The 13,444-nt window shown below is 46.5% G+C and overlaps 1 protein-coding gene across 3 annotated transcripts in view; it reads right to left on the bottom strand.

Annotated features, from left to right (window-relative positions):
• The window catches only part of FLNB (filamin B), a 158,347-nt gene that overhangs the window by 19,996 nt on the left and 124,907 nt on the right, over positions 1 to 13,444 (bottom strand). For all 3 annotated transcript variants that reach the window (XM_049776150.1, XM_049776151.1, XM_049776152.1), the window contains 8 exons: positions 13,096 to 13,236; positions 10,043 to 10,171; positions 8,430 to 8,603; positions 5,508 to 5,666; positions 5,082 to 5,285; positions 4,021 to 4,173; positions 3,796 to 3,918; positions 25 to 291 (listed from right to left, as the gene is read on the bottom strand). In XM_049776150.1, coding sequence (XP_049632107.1) covers positions 25 to 291; positions 3,796 to 3,918; positions 4,021 to 4,173; positions 5,082 to 5,285; positions 5,508 to 5,666; positions 8,430 to 8,603; positions 10,043 to 10,171; positions 13,096 to 13,236 — 1,350 coding nt within the window. The remainder of the gene's footprint in view (positions 1 to 24; positions 292 to 3,795; positions 3,919 to 4,020; positions 4,174 to 5,081; positions 5,286 to 5,507; positions 5,667 to 8,429; positions 8,604 to 10,042; positions 10,172 to 13,095; positions 13,237 to 13,444) is intronic.

Raw genomic sequence — 13,444 nt, 5'->3', positions numbered from 1 at the left:
CTGGAAAGAGGTCTAGGACCTTACCTGGGACTCCTGCTTCTCCTCTTTCCAGGCCGGGGCCTCCTGCCTGGACCTTATGGGCGCCCCCTTCGCCGAGCGGCCCCACGGTGAACTGGAAGGGGCTGCCTGTCACATGCTGGCCACGGTACTTAACGCTGACCGTGTGAACGCCCATCTCCTGGGGCACAAACCGGACACAGTGCGAGTTCTTCCCAACAGGCACAATCTCTGCCTCCGTCACGTGGCCGGAGGGACTGGTGACATGCGCCGACATGTCAGCACTGTCGATTTCTGAAAAGGGGCAGGAGGTGGCGGTGAGAAAGGGTGCACGGCACAGGAGCATGTGCAGGTGAGCAGCAGTGGGCAAGGTGGGTACAGCCTGTTCATGTAAGTAAGTGCTCAGGGTTCCTCCCATTCAGGCCAGACACTAGCCTCCCTCATCTCCTCAAATCCCTGACCAGCAGTGGCCGAGGCAGTGAGTACATCCCTCCCTGCACCACCATTTTGCAGACAACAGTTTGCACCACTGATACTTTCCATCTCACTGAGTATGTTGGCAGCCATTCTAGCTGGAGCTGAGTTAGTTCTCTAACTTGGGTAACTAACTAGTTAGTTCTCTTAAAGCAGGTCAAATCTCTGACCACTCTGGTATTTCTAGGCTGCTGGCAATAAGTTACCATCAGCAAGGCTTCCTTGGGACACCTTTCCGCAGGGTGGTAAAGGTGAAAAACCAGAAGCAATCCATTTTCTCATTGTCAAAAAGCTTTGGTGTTTCTTGAAGACAACAAGGAAAAATATTTTAAGAGACAATGAATGACACACAGATCAGTCCCAGTGGCAAAAGAGAAACCATGCATGAGGCAAAGCTTTGAGTGAAACCCAGCTCGAAAAAGCAATTCTTGGGGTCAGCAACACCAGGAAGTCAGCAGGATTTGCTCCATCTAAAGTGTCGTGCCATGCCAAGGACATGCCAGCACTGTCTGGTGGAGACAGGTGTGCCACACGCAGTGACCTGGTCATGCCATCACCTACAGTCTGCGTGAAACTGTACTCTCCAGCCCCATGGGACCTGGGCAGAGCAGCTCATGACTCTGAGCCTGAGGACAGAAAAGGAAGAGAGGTTGAGGAAAAGGTCGCCGGGGGTCTTGACTCCTGAGAACATCTGGAATCTGTGATTCTGATGAGAGAAAATCATTTAGGAAATTACCATCTATTTTGTATCATAAGATGTACTTCCCGCCCCTCAAAGAGATGGGGGAAAATGTCTGTGCATCTTCTGGAGGGAATGCTGCCTGAAGCTGAGGAGTTCTTGGGGTTCCCAGAAAACTAGAAGACTGGAAACTTAAACTCTCTCCACGTTAATGACAGTCATAATGATTCTTAATGTCATGTTGACTGCTGTTCACTTGACATGATTGAAATATTATTCTGTTATCATTTATTAACTATTTTAGTGCACCATTTGCTTTAAAATATTTTGTTCTTGTTTTCTTCCTCTAAAAACGATGTGCATCTTATGGTCAAGTGTGTCTTATAGAGCGAAAAATGCAGTATGTAGAAATTGAGGATCACACAACGATCTGATACTGTTTGAAAGGGTCACAAGAATCCACAAGAACCAGGCATGTGACTTAGTCAGTAGAGCACATGATCCTTCAGACACCTCCACCTCCGAGTATTATCAGGTAGAGTATTCATAACAATGAAAGAAATAATAGAAAAGAACCTAGAGCCAGAAGAAATTTTTTTTTTTTTTTTTTTTTTTTACCATATAGTTTTTAGGTTTTGGGCCAGTTTTAGAACTTACCTGAGCCCAGAGCTTACTCCTGAGCTCAAGTTTACTCCTGCTTTGAGCGAAAGGATCACTCCTGGCAGTGCTTGGGGACATATGTGATGACAGAGATCAAACTGGGGTCAGCTGTGTGCAAGAAAAGCACCCTACTTTCTGTACTATCTCTCCAGCCAAGCAAGAAGAGATTTAAGAGACAGGGTAACTGTGCACCTCACAAATGCCTTGAGGACAAAGGAGGCAAAATAATTAGTAAAATGAAAAATTTGAAGCAAATTAAAAACAATTCATCTCACTAATCATCAAAAAAAATAATGAAATCATAAAGTAAACAGCATATTCTTTCATCAGATTGGTTAAAGTGAGAACATTAAGACATTTTTTTTCTAAAACACAGAGGCAATTATTGGCCAAAATATTGGAGGATAGACAAGGATAAATATAAAAATAATCTGTACCTATCTTTTGCACAAGGGATACAGAAATTAGGTAGAAACAGAAATTTATTAGGGGACACATTCTGAGCTGATGGGGCCATCTGTCTCCTGAGATCATCTACAGCAGGGTCAATGGGAGACTGGGCAGAACCAGTTTTCATTCCCTGAGCAGATATTTAGAACATAATTGTACATCTTGGAATTCCTAGCACAGTGCTGAACACCTCAAGCGTATTCATGGCCCAGCAATTCCACTCCTCAGTGTCTGTCAATGTGAGGGCAGCCCGAGAAGAGGAGGCAGTCACAGAGTACAGAAGAGAGGAGGTGAGTGATGAAATGAGCATGACCTGATGAAATGATCAAACCTGACCTGGCTTTGATCCCCAGCACTCCATTAGGTCCTTGGAGCCTGCAAGGAGTGACCCCATAAGTACAGAGCCAGGAGTAACTCCTAAGCACTGCCAGGTGTGCCCCCCAAAAAACAAACAAAAAAGAGGAAGAAATAAAGGTCACTCCAGGGAGGGCATTGCACTTGTACAGAGAAGGAAATCTAAGGCGATCATTGAAATGGTGCTGATGAGAGCGGGATTTCTGACATGCAGAGGTCTCCACCACGCAGTGGGAAACTCATGAGGTGGGGCATCATGAGACTGGAGGTGCCAGAGCTCCAACATGAACCATGTTGTCCCTGGTAGCAGTAGACGGGGCAGCACTCACGCTGCTCTCTTTAGGGATGCTCTCCAGAACCCACTGAGGAGGCTTTGACAACACTTCTCAGTGGCCCAGGAAGAACTCACTGAGAAGTCAAGGAAGCAGAGGAGAGGTGTAACTTAGAAGGAAAGGGGGACATGTGGTGCCAGGAAAACATCTCCCTAACTCCATTATACATGCCTCTGATGTTCTCTCCAGACTCTGACACTAGGACAAGGGCTGGTTTCCAGGGGAAAGCTCCCTAAAGCTCTCTTCCCCCAGTGAGGACTCTGTAGAGACCAGTGCCCAAAACCACAATGGCCTCTACTAGAGGGCTGGGCCGTCTAGGTAACAAAAACAAGTCAGCTTCCTAGCCCAGCTCTCTTTCAGACTTTGTGGGGGGAGAGATGACAGAGAGGTGACGGGCCAGGAGTCACCATCAACAGGACAGTCCCACTGAGGAATCTGCAAACACGGGCTCCAACATGGTGGTGCCCTCACTATCATTCTAATCATCAGATTGTGCCTAATACAGGCATTTTTACTTGGAAGAAGAAAATGATATCAAGGATGAAGTGATAGGACAGTGCAAGGCACTCTACCGACCTGGGATGGACCCGGGTTCAATCCCAGGCATCCCATATGATCCCCCGAGCCTGCTAAGAGTGATTTCTGAGCACAGAGCCAGGAGTAACCCTAAGTATTGTTGGGTATGGCCCAAACCTCCCCGAAAAGATATCAGATAAAATACTCATTGGTCAATAAAAAGAAAAGAAACACTCCCGAACCCCCAATGTAGACAGAGACAGGACATCCTGGTTCATGGTGGGCCTCAGTTTCCTCTGGGACCCACTACCCTCCCCCAGCTCCAGTGCTCACCTGGAATTTTCAAGTTCAGGTCACAAATGCTGCCAACAGTGGCCACAGACGGGGCCCGGCTGGTCCGGGTGATGCTTTCTTTGACTCTTCCCTCCCCACTGATCTTCACGGTAAACGGGCTTCCTGTGAGAAGGAGAGGGCCCTTGAGAACAGCCCGGAGGCTCACACGGGGCATCACACAATCCCCCGCAAATGGCAGGCAGGGCGGTGGGCTGCCAGGCCTACCAGGCACATGTTCATCCGCGAATTTGGTGGAAACGATGTAAACCCCAGGCACGGTGGGGAAGTAGGAGACCTTGCAGGTGCCGTCGTCCAGGTCCTCCGTCTGGATGTCCACCTTGCTGGGCCCTTCCACCGCCAAGGATATGCCCCCGTAACCTGTCACACAGAAGCACCTGGGGTTAGGGCAGCAGCTCCACATGAAGGGGAAGGAGCAGCTGTTTTGGGGAGCTCTGGTGGTGCTCCCCAAACAGCAGAAGAAAGAAAATGCAGCCCTGCAGGAGAGCACAGGAGACTGGAGAAACCCTATAGGTGACACCCTATTCGTGAGCACAAAAGCCTGTCTTCACAGAGCTCCCCTCATGCCCTGAGCAAGACACTGCTCAGATTTTCCAAGACCTCCAAGCACTGACTTTGGGTCTGTCACCAGCCATATGCAAAAGTTTGGCATTTGAAACAGTCCCCAGCTGGAACAAACATGGAAACAGTCCAATTTGAGAGCAGAAGGAATCTATGGAGAGTGTCTGTCCAGAACCTTGACAGGCCCTGTCTCCAGGAGAATGCCTCTATGTCCAGGTTAGTAGGGTGTTGTGGACAGTGACTTAGCTGTCACCTCAGAGGGCAGAGGAAAGAGATGCTGGGATGCCAGAATCACTCAAACTCTCTCAAGCAGGAATGGGAAGGCCTCCACATAGACACTGCTAAGGGGACCATGATCTTTGGACAGTTGACCCAAGATTGTGTGGGGTAAGCTCAGTATACCCCAGGCAGTGGAGACCAAGGTGGGAGTAAAGAAGATGAGACATGGGTCTGTGAATTGTGGCTCTGAGTCTCACTGCCAGAAGAGCTGAAGTCATGTGATTCTGTTTTGTTGGTTATGTCTAGAAATCAAAGAGAATACTTTCTTAAGGGGCATGACATTAAATTACAATGCAAAAAGGAGAAACTTTGGCTTGAAGGATGCTCAGAAAGCAAGGAGAGCTGGTAGGTTGGAAAGAGGAAGCAAATTGAGCAAAAAAAAGTTCTTGAAAGCTCTGGGCTTTGCTCCAGGGACCATCCCAACAGACCTGCATCCCTTGTATCCACAATGAATTCAGACATCTCGAAAGTTCGACCTTCAGACAGGCCACGGCCGTAGACTTTGGCCCTGCGGGCGTCCCCGATCTCAGACTGGACCACCATGATGGACACGGGGCTGTTAGCCACGTGGTTGCCGTTCTTTTTGATGCTGACCAGGTGCTCGCCCACCTCCCGGGGAATGAAGGAGATGCCTGGAGAGAAGACAGATTTGGATTTGGAAGGTGAGGGAAGGAAAGGAGGAAAGGGCCTCGAAGAGAAACACACTCAGAAGAAAGGGAGCCCAACTCTCATTCCAGCTTTGCCCAAATGTCTGAGGCAGGGGTCAGCATCAAAACACAGGCATGACCTTGGACTTGGTTCCTATATGTGAGCCAATGGGTGTCCTGTTCCACTCCAACCAGGCCGGGGCTTACCGATGTGGTTGTTGGGCAGCCTCTTCAGGAGACAGGGCTCATCTCGGCCAGAAGGAGCCTTGATGCTGGCTGTCAGGGTACTGAGGTCGGTCTCACTGATGTCCAGCAGGAAGTCAGCGGCAGAGCCCAACTTCACCTGGGAGCAGCGTCTGCTGTCATCTAGAAAACAGCCCCCCAACACACATAGCTCCTGTTATATGGTACATCCCAGCTCTCCGGGCCCTTACTCCATAAGCCATTTAAGGTGAACAGCCAAGAGCTCATTACCCCAAAGTTCAGTGAAAAAAAATCTGCTTGGACAGTAAGCAGAACCAGACAATGAAGAATGACTGTTCCACTCGCCTGCTGAACAGACAAAGAGGAACTGCTGGGGTCTAGAGACCCAAGTTCTCACAAACCACTTTTTTTGAGTGATATCTGGTGGTACTTCAGGGGATGCTCCTGGCTCTGTGCTTGAAGATCCCTCTTGGCATACCCTGGGAAGACCGCACAGAGCCAGACACAACCCTGGGCTTCCTCCATGCAAAGCATATGAGCAGCCCATTTATCGTACATTTTGCTCTGCAAGACGCACCCAACCATAAGATGCACATCATTTTTGGATGAGGAAAACAAGGAAAAGAGATATTCTAAAGCCAATGGCACAATGTGAAACGCCATCTGGAGAAAGCAGCTGGGAACAACCAGCCTACGAAGCCAAAGTATATTTACAATACGCCAGCCCACAGCTGCTTAAACATATTTACCTAACATTATTTTTTAACATCAGAAAATTAAAAAAAAATGTAAATACTTTTTCATTAATATGTGTATGTGTATATATATGTATGTATGTATATATGTGTATATATATATATATATATATATATACACACACATACATACATATCCCCTGCACTCAGGCTTCAGCACCAGGTGGCATTCGCTCCATAAGATGCACAGATATGTCCACCTGCCATCATTTAGGGGAATAAAAGTGTGTCTTTGTCTTATGGTATGAAAAAATATGGTAGTTATCTTTCCATCTGCAAACCAAGTTAGAAAAAAAATACAGGGACCCAACCCCATTAGTTCTTTGGGGGCCTGGAGCCATTCCCAGCAATTTTTGGACCAAGGACTCAGTGCTCGGGGGCTACCAAGCAACCCCAGGAGTTCTCAGGGGTCGAATGGAGAGCCTCACGCACTGCTTGGCATTGGACTCCCCAGTCCATAAACTATAGAGGTTCTCTTTTTCTTCTTTCCTTTTGACATCGTTTAGGGCTATTCTTGGTGCCGTGCTCGGGGATCAAACTGAGGTCAGAGCATGCAAGTCTGATACCTGAGTTTATGTGCCCCCAGCCCCTAACCACTTTCCCTCTTTGGTGTTAAAAGGCACTCTGGAAAACTCTGATAGCAGCAAGAATGATAAACTGTTGGATTCCTGGTCCTACCCTAATCACTATCTGTACTCCACCCTAGGGTGTGATCTGTGATGGGATTATTGGATCATTCCCTACTGGGTCTTCCTCTCCCACCCTAGGGTGTGGCCTGGTTCTCATCCATAAAAGCAGGGGTCTGAGGGATACAGGCCACCCTAGGGTGTGGCCTGGTTCTCATCCATAAAAGCAGGGGTCTGAGGGATACAGGCACTCATTCTTCAGTCTTCCTCCACTAAGCTGCTTTCCTTCTTTGGAGCAGAAGGCTGGTGTGGTTAGATTCCTGGCCTGAGTGCTGGATTTCCTGAACCAGTTCTTGAGCCTTTTCACTGTGTGGATTCTTTCCTATGTCAGCGTTTGCTTCCAGACCTGCCTCTCACCAGATCCTTGTTTTGGAGCCTTAGGCTCCACTAGCAATAAGCCAAGATCATGTATTTTGAACTGGAAAGCATCAACTGAACTCTAGAATACTCTCTGTGAACTTGACTAAGCCTCAGTGTTCCCAGCTCTTAAATGGGGAGAAAAACCTCTCAAGAGTAATGCTGAAGGGGCTGGCAAGGTGGTGCTAGAGGTAAGGTGTCTACCTTGCAAGCGCTAGCCAAGGAAGGACAGCGTCCCATACGGTCCCCCCAAGCCAGGGGCAATTCCTGAGCGCTTAGTCAGGAGTAACCCCTGAGCATCAAACGGGTGTGGCCAGAAAAACCAAAAAAATAAAAAAAGAGTAATGCTGAAGAACATATCCATGTTCACTTAAGTCATCCAATAAGTACTTTATTTTTTGTACCATAAGACACATTCCCCCCCAAAAAAGATGAGGGAAAATGTCTATGCATCTTATGGAGTTGAATGCCTGAAGCTGAAGCCCAAGTATTTAAAAAAAAATGTTGTTGTTGTTAATTTTCTGATGTAAATGTGTTTAACCAGCTGTGGACCAGCGTGTTATAAATTTACTTCACCCTCGAAGACTGGTTCTTCCCAGCCACTGTCTCCTGATGGTGTCTCGCGCTGCACGATTTGCTTTAGAATACTTTTTTCTTTTTCTTTTTTTTTTTGGTTTTTGGGTCACAACCGGCAGTGCTCAGGAGTTACTCCTGGCTCTACACTCAGAAATCGCTCCTGGCAGGCTCAGGATGCAGGGATTCGAACCACTGACCTTCTGCCTGCAAGGCAAATGCCTTACCTCCATGGTATCTCTCCAGTCCCTAGAATACTTCTTTTTCTTGTTTTTCTTGTCTAAAAATATGTGCGTCTTACAGAGTGAAAAATATGGTATACCCAATTGTTCCTACAGTAGCTGCTGTACACATGTCCTCATCGAAGGGCTAAATTAATGCAAATGATGTGCTTTCGTGTCCCTGGATTAACAGCCAGGGGAAAACGAGACCATCCAAAGTGAGCCTTGGGCCTCGAGTTCCTCCACAAGGAAGGTTTCTGCAGGAAACCTAAACTCTGTCACTCTGAATGTGAAAGGGGGCAGCTGACGCTCCCCAGCAAGCGGGCAACTTACCTGTGATCTTGGCAGTGAAGGGGCTGCCCGGGATGTGCTTGTCGTTGTACTTGACCAGAATGCTATAGTCTCCTGGCAGAGTGGGCAAGTAGGTCACTGTGCAGGTGCCATCCTTGTTGTCAATGCAGCTGATCTCGGCCTTTGAGGGCCCCTCAATAGCCAAGTCCAAGCCGCCTGTGAACGGAAGCGAGAATAAATGAACAAAAACTGGTCATCCCGGGAAACCCAGATGTAGGTAACTTGTGAGCTGACACTTGCCCTCTGCATAGATGACAGATGCCTGCCTGAAAAAAGCAATTTACATGGCTTGTTCAGAATATCAGAATATATAGCACCTCTTGAATTCTTTTTTTGTTTTGGGTTATTGAGAGATATTTTTTTGGGGGGGTGGGGGGTGTTTGGGCCATACCTGATGGTGCTCAGGGGTTACTCCTGGCTCTGCTCTCAGGAATCGCTCCTGGCTTGGGGGACCATATGGAACGCCGGGGATCAAACCTTGGTCAGCCGTGTGCAATGCAAATGCCCTACAGCTGTGCTATCACACTCAGGCGCCCAGAACGCCTTGATTTCTCCACCAGGAACCCTGACAATCTCACTACTTCTCCACATGTGTGAGTGAAAAGGAGGGACCATGGCGTGCCAGCCATCCATAAGAAAATCTGTGACCATAGAGCGTCACTACTGACCAGACACCAAATGACTCAGAAAAATCCCACTAGACACACAGAGTTAGAAATTGTCATGAGGGGCCAGAGAGATAATATTGCAAGTAAGGCACATTCCTTGTATGTGAAGGACTCAGATTTAATCTCCAGCACCCCAGTTGGTCTCCAGAGCACCACCAGGAGTGATTCCTGAGCACACAGCCAGGAGTTTGTAACCCCTGAACATTGCCAGGTGTGGCTCCCAAACAAAAACAAACAATAAAAGAAATCATGATGAAGACCATGGGCACAGCCACAGGGCTTTGTTTAGAAGAACAGTTTAAGACTTCCTAGCATGCCATAGATATATTCACATATGCCAAAAGTACAAAGAAAAATCATAAACCAAAACATGCTTAGATTTCAGGGAAGCCACAACAGAGTTTTATAACATGAATCCTATTTCAATCAACACAAAAGACAAGAAATTTGCTCAAAGTAAAAAACGTACGTGTAGGGTTTGTTTATTTATTTTTATTATCTTTATTTATACGTGTAAGATTTATAAGCGAAACTAGAGGATAAATATTATTACTCAAAGTAAAAAAAATATACATGTAAGATTTATTTATTTTTTATTATTTTTATACATGTAAGCTTTATAAGCTCATACATGTGAGTTTTATCACTCAACAACCATATTTTAAAACTGCCCTGGACTGGATTGAGTTTAAACAAAGGCTCCAAATCTCAAAGCACAGAAACACTCCCTCCTACACACACACACACACACACAGACACACACACACAGACACACACACAGAGTACCTTCTCCTGCGTCCTGGACTGGATTGAGTTTAAACAAAGGCTCCAAATCTCAAAGCACAGAAACACTCCCCCCTACACACACACACACACACACACACACACACACACACACACACACACACACGCACACACGCACAGTACCTTCTCCTGCGTCCTCGGTGACGATGGTGAAGGTGGCAGTCTTGTTGGCCACTCCATACACCAGTCCCGGACCATAGGCAGAGACGCTTCCACTGTTGGGATAGTTCACATAGAACTGGAGCGGACTCTCTGGTTTGGCAAAGAAAAGAACAAAATCGGGGCTCAGTGGGAGAGGTAACGCGTATCTGAAATGTCCTAACTGTAGGCAGGAGCGGGGTCTCCTGCCAGGGCCAAAAACAAAGGAGGTTCTTGTGGGAAGGCACCTTAATGGATAGAAGTATCAATAATCAATATCATGATCAATCTTTTACTTCCAGTACAAGAAAAAATACCCCTAGACTGCCAGACTAAAGGGAGTTGAAGCAAGGGAGCTGGGCTCTACCTGGAGGGAATATCTGTGCAGAATGGAGAAAAGATCAACAATTAGAGGGGCTACAATTAGACGACTCAGGGTGGGAAGGACGGTTGTTGGCAGGCTTTGGAAATGCATGGCCTGCAGAGCTTGTTTCTGGAAGTCTACCCCTTTAGCCCCATCTCTGTGGTCCTCTACCCACCCCTAAAAGATTCCTGCTGCCCCCAACAATAGTGGGTTGGTTGGAGACTATCACTCCGCTCACGATCGGCCATGAAAAAGGAGGCAGCTCTGAGTGCACTGACTTGCCGAGTTATGCAAAATGTAAGTATATCAGGAAAAAGGCGATTACTCTAGGATATCGGTACCATTGGTCCATTCATTTGAACCCAGAGCAGCATTGCACGCATGCTTATAGGGACAGAAAGAAACATCTGGAAAGAAAGACACCAGAAGTGAAAGGAGAAAGGAAAGGAGTCTATTTGGGGGAAAACTTTCTCTGCATCTACCTCTTTACAGTATTTCAGTTGAAACATATTTCTCTTTAAACAAATACTTTGTGCTTCCATGTAACCCCATACACCAGAGCAAACATCAAGCTGGGAGAACTATTTGTAACTCCTATCACACAGAGCTAGTCTCTCCAATATTTAAATTGTTCCCCAACACTGATAAAAATAAAAGGCCAGTAACCAAACAGAAAAACTAGGTCAGAGTTACAAATGCCAAGTTCATAGAAAAGGAAACACAAATAGCAATTGGACATAAAGAAAGCTGCTTGACTTCATTCACAAGGGACTACAAATAAAATAAGCCTGAGGTGCTCTTTTGTCAACGGTCGCTTTGGCAATGACCCGCACGTTGGAGAGCGTGTTTCACTAGCAACTCTGTGGAACTGCAGGTGTTCTCCAAATGACTGGGAACATAAACTGGAAGAGCCCAAAAAAGGGGGCGTGGGCATGACTAGATCTACTAGAAGGATCCAAAGCAAATCCTCTTTGGGAAGGACTTTCACAGACTTTTTCAGGGGTGAGATACTAGATATAAAGGATATTTAGTATAAAAGGTTGCTAGTAGCAAACAAAAATGAAATGAAATAAAACAAAACAAAACAAGAACCTGGAAAAGAACCTCAATGCTATCAAGAGAAGTAGTTAAATAAGTAATAACTCTACCAAATGGTAACTCTGTGCGCATGGATCACTCCTGGAGGTGCTTGGGTGACCATATGCAGTGCCAGTAATTGAACGAGGGGACAGCTCATGCAAGGCAAGTGCCTTAACCTCCACGAAATCTTTCCAGCCCAAATTCAGATATGCAAAATTTCCCTGGATAGATAATAGATAACAAGGGCAAAGATAGAACTGTGGAGAAGAACATGCTACCATGTATGTAAAAAGGTGAGGGGGGGCCAAGATTAAGAACCTCTATTTTCCATTTCTTTTCTTTTTTTTTTTTTTTTTTTTTTGATTTTTGGGCCACACCCAGTAACGCTCAGGGGTTACTCCTGGCTATGTGCTCAGAAGTTGCTCCTGGCTTGGGGGACCATATGGGACACCGGGAGATCGAACCGCGGTCCGTCCAAGGCTAGCGCAGGCAAGGCAGGCACCTTACCTTTAGCACCACCGCCCGGCCCCTATTTTCCATTTCTTTATTCTGAAATCCAACATAAGAAACTAAACAATACTATTTTGGCCTGCATAAAACCTGCGTTCAATTCTTGGCACCACCAAAAAGTTAGAAATTAAAAAAAAAAAAAACAGGGTCAAGGAAAGTACAGATGTGGGATATGGACAAAAAAAAAAAAAGCAACCATATCTCACCTCATTACAAAGATATTTTTTTTTTCTAGCATTTTTCAGACTTCAACCTGTCATGGGCCAGTGGTACTTGGGCTTGTGGTGGTCAGGGGCCATTTGGATCATATCCAGCAGTTCTGGGAGCAATCAAGGCTACTATGGGTGGTGGTGACTATGTGTGCTAGGGATTGAATTCAAGGCGTTGCACAATCTAGATATTTTCTCTAGTACTTAAATCATTTCCCCTTCCCATACCATTTTTTTTTAAATATTTATTTTATTGAAACCATTGTGATCTACAAAGTCCTTCGCTGAATTTTAGATATTCAGAATCAGGGCCATTCACACCCCCAGTGTTAACCTCTCTTTGCCAATGATCCCATACCATACTATTGTGTATATGTCACATCTTCAAGATATTAAATTTAAAATACTAAATAACTAAAACAAATTTTAAAAGGACAGGGAATAACCATGCTAATTGAAGGACATGAAACCAGAGCTGACTTTCCTCAGTAAGGTCAGTACGATAATAAGATAATTCTTCCTGAAACCTCTTCCCCCAAACCCGAGGTTTCTGTAGGCTGGTTGGAAAGCTCCTCAATGTACCTCACACTTGCCCCCAAGCTCACTCACTGGCCACTCAGCCCAGCAGTAAAGAAAAGCATGCCTGGATCACAGTGGATCACAGGGTCTGCTCTGGAAGCTGGGTGATGGGCTTCCCTATCCTTCCTGGAGCTGGGCTGGTTTTGCAGGGGCATCGGGCTGTTGGGTTTCACAGGGATGCAGGCACTGCATTTCCAGTGCACAATAATGATCTGCAACATCTGTCCTCCCTCCAAATGCTCAAGCCCCTGATTGTGTGGACCGTGTTGGTGAGGGGCCAGGTCCATGCAACTCACCAGGGATGTGGCTGCCCATGTACTTGATGTGCATTTCATGGAGCCCGACTTCTGTGGGTGCATAACGGACTGTGACCGTGCCGTCCTTATTGTCCACAATCTCAGGTGTGGCTGTCTTCCCAGAAGGCATGTGAACCTCTCCTGTGGGGTCCAAGGAGACAGAGCCGTGAGTCTTCACCTCTTGCCCAAGACTGAGCGCAGAGGCATAGGATACCTTCTGAAGGATAGTTGAGGGGTCTTTTTGGGTTTTGCTTTGGGGGCACACCTGGCAGCGCCAGGTTACTCTGGCTGTGTCAGAAATCATTCCTGGCCATATATAGCCAGGAATATATATAGCCATAGCAAACTG

The sequence above is a fragment of the Suncus etruscus genome, chromosome 7, assembly GCF_024139225.1.
Source record: "Suncus etruscus isolate mSunEtr1 chromosome 7, mSunEtr1.pri.cur, whole genome shotgun sequence".
In the NCBI taxonomy this organism is placed as follows: domain Eukaryota; kingdom Metazoa; phylum Chordata; class Mammalia; order Eulipotyphla; family Soricidae; genus Suncus; species Suncus etruscus.
The sequence above is the reverse complement of the archived record's forward strand: the minus strand, read 5'-3'. Positions and strand labels throughout refer to the sequence as shown.